At 41.6% G+C, this 7,377-nt stretch overlaps 1 protein-coding gene across 1 annotated transcript; it reads right to left on the reverse strand.

The window, feature by feature from the left end:
- Positions 1-568: 568 nt before the first annotated feature.
- Positions 569-5,510, reverse strand: LOC143347734 (uncharacterized). Its single transcript, XM_076777200.1, has 3 exons — positions 5,496-5,510; positions 3,840-4,795; positions 569-1,191 (listed from the first exon to the last, which is right to left on the reverse strand). Exons 1-3 carry the CDS (start codon positions 5,508-5,510, stop codon positions 843-845), a joined length of 1,320 nt encoding a protein of 439 aa, XP_076633315.1. The 3' UTR covers positions 569-842.
- Between the last annotated feature and the right edge of the window lie 1,867 nt (positions 5,511-7,377).

Below are 7,377 nucleotides of genomic sequence, written 5' to 3' on the forward strand. Positions count from 1 at the left end.
TATAATCTGTTACTAATAAATATAGAAAGACTCGGTTCAACGAATAAAGGGGAGCCAAATAGTTCAAAAGAAATTCTCTACGAGGGCAAAAGTTTCATTTCAGACGAAAGGTGCACGATCTAAAATTTGCGGTGATATTTACTTTAATAAAAGAAAAATGTATTTTCTTTAAACTCTCAGTGAGAAGTCCCTGTCGCCCATATTTGGGTCACGCGACAATCGTACAAATGGCAGATAAAAATATATATATATCAGATTACACTATCAACGTCACGATATTTTGCCGGTTACTTTCGACAAGAATAGGTTCTCGAGGGTGGTCGAAATATCATGTACAACTGTAGTTTAAAAAATAATATAATAAAAGTTTATTTTACACGTACAAACGAAACACAACGCGCACGTAGGTACACAACGTAGGTGTGAAACGATTCTCTTAACGTTACTGTTCCGGTTTGCCTATACATATAATACGTCGTGCGTAGCATAATTACAGATCTAACGAGCTTTAATCCGTAAATAGATTTCATCGTGATATACAATCATAATTATATTCTAATATTAACATTTATAGATACGTACGCGGGTAGATACGCTGAAAATCGACTGGAATCGAATTCGGGCCTCGCGAACGGCTCGTGTATCGAGTGTAAACAACCGAATATGTCGACTTTCCGAACTTTGAATCCGTCAACACCGAAACGAGTCCCCCGAACTGTCCTTCACTGTTAAAGCCGCACCAGGATCGAGTACGAGAGCGAACGAGTGCCCGGGATCGCGTCGAATGAATTTCGTTGGCGCAAACGCGGGTCGGAGGGCGTTTCGAATCGGTTCACGGGACACTAGGACGTCTCTTGGAGCACAACGGTACTCGATCCAGGTACAGGGATCCCTGACGGCGGCGGCGGCGACGTCGATACGCCCAAATTGTGAGTCAACGAATGCCTCCTCAGGTCGCAATTCCTGCGGAAGACCTTGCCGCAGGACGCACAATGGTACGGCTTGATGTCCGTGTGGGTCAAGAGATGGGTCTTCAAATTGCTCCTCTGGTTGAAGCTCCTCGCGCATACGGGACACTTGTGAGGCGACTCCTCCATGTGCAGGATCTTGTGGACCGCCAGGGTCCTGCTCTGACAGAATCCTTTTCCGCACTCCGCGCATTTGAACGGCTTTTCCTTGCTGTGGATGTACCTGCGGCCAACAGAAAACGAAACAAGTTGGAATCATCGACTCTACGATCGTAATTTATATATTTCCGTTGATTTCTCGATGTTTCGAGAGTTATCGAGGACGTCAGACACGGGGAAACATTTTATTTCGAATGTTTCTTTCTATCGTTCGAATGGTAATTTTAGTTCTTGGGGTAATTTGTGTCGATCCGATAGCTTTAAGTTTGTAGTGTTTCGAGATTGTGTTGGATCCTAAAAGTAAAAATTATTTTCTAGACGGATAGGTTTAATATTTTAATGTGTCGATGGTCTCGTTACCACTTCTCACCAGATACCCCCTAATCAAAATCTGTTTAACGGTATTCAAATCTGGTGATTTCAAAAGTCTACAATATATAGGTATTTTAATTTCACTCAAATAAAGAATTGTCGCAGAAGAATTAATAATAAAAAGTAATTTGGTTAGTTTTTAGATAAGTAGGCGCACTTTGAGTGGTTAAAAAATAGAAATAGGAATCATGACAAACACTAATTCGTTAAATTAAAAAGAAGCATAGCTTAACCATTTTAAAAGTCGTTTACATCGATTGTATACAAACTATTTACAAGAAACAAATCCCAAATAGTTTATTCAACGATATTGTTAAGAATGGGTTAGGTAAATTAAAAATTACACATTGACAATTGATTCGAATTTACTTCCAAATTTCCGTTGAAAATTATTCGCAATTCGAAACACTCGCACGATAACTTATAGAAGAAGACCTATTATCGACTCTGTAAGAGTATTATTTCAAGAAAATTGGAAAGCTGAGAATGTATCAGAGGACTTAAGAAATAAGCACTAAGAACGTACCAATGTTTGGAGAGTTGGAATACTCCAAAACAAAGAAACGAAGATCATCGAAAGATAGTATGTCGAATCATAAAACAGTAAGATAAGTACACGATTTAGGTAAATTTTCATTACGACTAGACAATCGTATAAAGAACTCGTTGCGCGGGAAGAAGAATACCGAAGAGACTGTGCGGCTATTTGTGGCCGCGATGTCCAATTAACGGGAATTGCAGACGTATCGATTGATGTCGTCATGATCGATGATCAAGATACGAAATGCTCGATAAATTATCACGAATTGATCAACGTAATTAATACGCTGCCGCGATACCAGTCGCCATCGTAATTACAAGATGGGCGAAGACGCGTGTATTATTTCGTCGTATTTAGATACCGCGAAGATTGCAATCAATTTAAGCACGCGAAGAAGAAAGCACACTACGAAGCACCCTGATTGGCGTAACTGCGTACGCGGTGTACGTTTTCCCGAGCCAATGAACGTACATAATACTGGCTTTATTTTCCGCGTTTCTTCCACGAACATATTTTCATATCGCTAATTATTACGAGAACTTCTAACGGAAATTTCTCGATGGAAGTAAATTAGAATCAATTATCAAACCCACTTTTAACAATATCGTCGAATAAACTATTTTGGATTTGTTTCGTGTAAATAGTTCGTATACAATCGATGCATACGATTTTTAAATCGTTAAGCGATGATCCTTTTTAATTTAACGAATTAGTGTTCGGACGTGTGATTCTTATCCCTATTTTGAGTAACCACTCAAAATGTGTCTACTTATCTAAACACTAACTGAATTATTTAAAAATTTTATTATTAATTTTTTTACGGCAATTCACTACTCGAGGAAAATTAAAACACCTATATGTTGTATAGTTTTGAAACAGTTACTAGATTCGAATACTGTTAAATAGATTTTGAGAAAGGAGAATCTGGTGAGAAATGGTAACGAAACCATCGACACATTAAAATATTAAACCTATTCGACTAGAAAATAATTTTAATTTCTAGGATAGTGTTTGGTATCGATACTAGGTGTCTCGAAATTTACACTGTAGACTTAAAGCTATTGGATGGACACTTTAAACACCTTGTAATTCAATAATGATACGAAAATACATACCTCTAAACCCCCCCTCCCCCCTCCTCACAGAAGTCTCGGTCATTAAAATAATAGTTATATTACGTACCACGAATTTCAAGTTTTATCAAGATCGATTTAAACTACTAACAATGGCCTCAAATTTACATATTGGTATACCATAAAATTTGATATATATATGAAACCTTGAACACACTCATAATTAAAATTTTTTGCTTCCGAGGAAATTCTAATAATTAAAACTAACATTGTCCAAATTACCAATAAATGGTAAAGAATGAAACAACGTGAAACACGCTCATAAATAAAATCTTTTGCTACCGAGGAAACTCAAGTAATTAACCCTTAAATGGATTATTGGGGCCGCTGCGGCCCTCTGCAAGTTTAAACTAATAATTATTTAATATATGTCAATGTAATTATCCGAATCCTTCTTTGTAATCCTCCATTAGTTCATGTTTCTTTAAATGCTTTAAAGGAAAGTTTATTTCCAATTTACGAATTTGGTAAAAATCAACATTAAGTAAAATAATTCAGTTGAGATTGAAGGGTCCACTTAAGGGTTAAAACTAACATTGCATAAACTACAAATTAACCATAAAGAGTGAAATAACAGTTCCAAGTACGCTATTCGTCCAAGTTTACGCGCATATCCGATCGCGAAACGTGTCGATCTAGAATGTCGAGGAAAGGCGGTCCGCTTACCTGTGGTCCCTCAGGTGATCCTGCCGTCGGAAGGCCTTTCCGCAAATGTCGCACGAGTACGGCCTCTCGTCGGTGTGCGTTCTCTCGTGTATCAGCAGATTGTAGCTCTTGGTGAACTGTCGACTGCAGAACTTACATATAAATTGCTTCTTCGGCCTGGACGCCCTGCAGGTCCTCGTCACGGTGGACTCGGCGGAGGTGGTGGTGGCCTGTAGCGGCGAGGACGAGGACAACGACGACGAGGAGGACGAGGAGCAGGCCGACGAGGAGGCCGGTGACGTGAACGACGGAGCGGCGATCTGCGAGAGGGACGTCGTGGACTGGGTCACGGTGATCGCTGTGCTGGAATTCAAGCGACTTCCTTCGGATATCCGTCGCAGGAGGGTCTCATGGTTGGCGGAGGACGTCACCACGGGCGCGTCGCGCAGGATGGCTTCCTGTTCTTCGAGCAGAGCCAAGTTCTCCTCCGGGTCCTCGATGAAGTCCAGCCGCGCGTCGTCGTCGTCGTCGTCCGCGGATTGTAGCAGCCTCTCCGCCGCGAGTTGGTCGGTCTTGGACGGCGTCGTGGTCGTGAGCGCGGCTTCCAGGCCGGCGTTTATCGGCGAGCACCTCTGATTCAAACCCGTCGCGGCGTTCTGATTGACACCGGGCGCGGCACTGCTCGCGTGCAGCCGATGAAGAGTCAAGTAGGTCTCCAACGCTTGAAGATTCAGGGCGGCCGCCGCGGCGTGACCCGGGGGAAGCAGGGCAGCCCTCTGGAGGGCCGCGAGGAGGGCGCCCTGGAGGCCCAGGGCCACGCTCTGCAACGTGAAATTCGGCAGACCGGCATCCGTGACGCTGGCGACGTCCCTCAGCTCGCCGCTGGTGGAAGCGGACGTCGACGAAGACGACGGGACCATTACGATTCCCCGCTCCTGGTCCTGGTCCTGCTGTTGCTGTTGCATCCTCCCCCGTCGCTAGAATCGTCCCAGGTCAGGCTCAGGGGTTGCTGACGTGTTGCCGGCACCATTGGCGAGGGTTGGCTGTTGGTCTCGGTCGCGGCGTTGTGTCACTTCGGGTCGGGTCGAGAAACTGTAGGATTTTATTTTTCGTTCACTGTCCGTTCGGTAGGTCCCGTTTCGATGCCCGGTCCCTCATGCTCGACCGTTACACGCGGGTGGATCGCGAGGGATGCTCGCGACAGGGCGAACGAATGGGGAAAACGGCAAAGAGAAGAAACGCGTGCGATGCTGGCGGTGCGGAGGCGCCTCGACGACTGCTCCTGCCTCTCGCTGCTGGGCACTGCTCGTGGAGACACCTGGTGGCAGGTATCCGAGGCGAGTTGGGACCGTCCGCGAGGAACGGGCCCCGGATTCTGGAGAGAGAGCCCCACAGCTGGGCCCCGCAATTGCTCGCCGTTTCAGCGTAAACGGCGTCGTTCGTAATCTCGCGTGCACGCGTGACTGCGTGCGTAGCTGCACGCGTGCGGGGCCTGCGTTACGGGGACCGTACTCGGGGACAATCCCTGACTACCCCCTCCGAAGCGTTATGATTTAATTCTTGCGCCGCCCGGAATTATGAAGCCGATGCACCCGACGATTTTACGGAATGCCACGAAACAAAGCTCCTTTTAGTCGCGTCGACGACAGACTCTGTTGGAACGCGCATAATCGCGACGTCTCTTTGTTGCATATATAAACATCCAGCAACATGTGTTGCGCGAGTGTGCCCGAAATCGAGGACATGTTTTTACATAACGTTCACTCTCGATCAGTACGCCGCCACATTGGCCCATTTTGCCGAAAAGCTGGCTTTTGATTCGTACGAGAATTGGTATTCTAGGGGTTTCGAGGTCGCTGATCACGAATCTAAAGAAAAAATTTCGAAAAACGGAATGGCGGATCAAAAATGCCGGATGGATATGTTATAAAAGTATCGTAATGGCCTGAAAATTGGTATCCTAGAGTTCTCGAGGTCGCTGATTATGAATTTAAAAGCAAAATTTCAAGAAACCAGGTCAGGACGTTCGAATATGTTGACAAAAATGATAATATTATAATTAAAATTGAAATTAATGGCTGGACTTTGAAATGAAAACTGCTATTTTACTGATTACAGCCTTTATTTTGAACCAGATTCAGATTCAGATTTTGACGAATATACATATATTCTTTGTTAGGAATCTGTTTCTTTATTTTTTTTGGAATTGTGCCCGAAAGTGTTATTAGTGGATCTGAATGTAGCACTAAACTATTAAAAATGTCTTCATTGGTTTTCTTCCTGGGAATCTTGTGACTATAACTCCTTCTAAATAATTTACATATCCAATGGCACGATTATAATACCTCTTCTGTAAAACACCCTATTATAATAGTATTTATTGGTATAATAGTATTTTTTGCCCCAGAGGCTCCATGAATTAATACTTTATGTACCAATGAGTAACTTCAACATCATTTGCGGAGAGCATCATTTCCTACTAATTGTTACTTGAAATATAAATATCATCTAAATCTGCTAATTTCTGCAAAATGTTTCGATTGGATATCAAACTTGGTATGTCCCTTAACAGAATGGTATGTGTCTGGCTATGGAAATTCCGTGAATAACATAACTATTTCTTTAAAATTGTATTAAAGAATGGATAAAATTTATGGTATCTTGACAAGGGAATTACATAGGTAAAAAAGATATTTTATATCATTCAAGTACAAAATTTACATCCGTAACTTGTATTTTAAGGACAAAATGATTTAATATGTTTGTTTGTTTATATGAACTGTACCTGACACATTAACCATGCTACTACTATCTTCACATTTTTTAATTTCAAGCAGCATTCAATTTTCTGATATGTATGTACAATAAATATATCATACAGGCAAGAAGCTAAGTAGTATTTCAAAAATTGCATTTTGGCAAGTTTTTCAGCAAAATAGGACACTGTGCACAATGTCGTCAAGTTGTATTACAGTATGGAGCATAACTGAACCAATAATCACAAGTTTTGTATAGATCATTATTTACTGCTAAGACTATAGGAGAATATTAAAAAACAAACATTGTAGTTATCTTCATCACAGTTAAAGGTAACATAAGAAACTTTTTCAGTAATTAATATCTTCTCTGACTGACAAACGAGAAGATATTAACTACTAAAAAAATTTCTTATGTTACTTCTAATTGTGATAAAAATAACTATAATGTTTACTTTTTAATATTTTCTTACATTCTTAGCAATAAATAATGATTTATATAAAACTTGTGATTATTGGTTCAGTTATACATTTATTAACTCTGCAAGATTACTTTGAATCAATTAAAATTACTAAAACCCAACAGACTCTCAACCGGATGGCCAACTTTTATCATCGGTACAACAATTGGGCAAATCTCATTACCGTTGCCACGATATTATTATGTGCAATCTCGCCGCAATTGCACTGTAATTACCCGATAATTAGACGGTTGTTATACGATTTAAAGATTCACGATTATTATTACGCCGCAATTAGACGGTCATCACCGTACGATTACAGCGTAATTACGGATGGTCGTG

This window comes from Colletes latitarsis, chromosome 11 (assembly GCF_051014445.1).
Source record: "Colletes latitarsis isolate SP2378_abdomen chromosome 11, iyColLati1, whole genome shotgun sequence".
NCBI lineage: Eukaryota > Metazoa > Arthropoda > Insecta > Hymenoptera > Colletidae > Colletes > Colletes latitarsis.

Bases quoted from the DNA above. Each gene is read 5' to 3' on its own strand.
- LOC143347734 (XM_076777200.1), bottom strand. The intron at 1,192-3,839 runs GTAAGCGGACCG...TGTTGGCCGCAG, and splicing joins GATCACCTGAGGGACCACAG to GTACATCCACAGCAAGGAAA.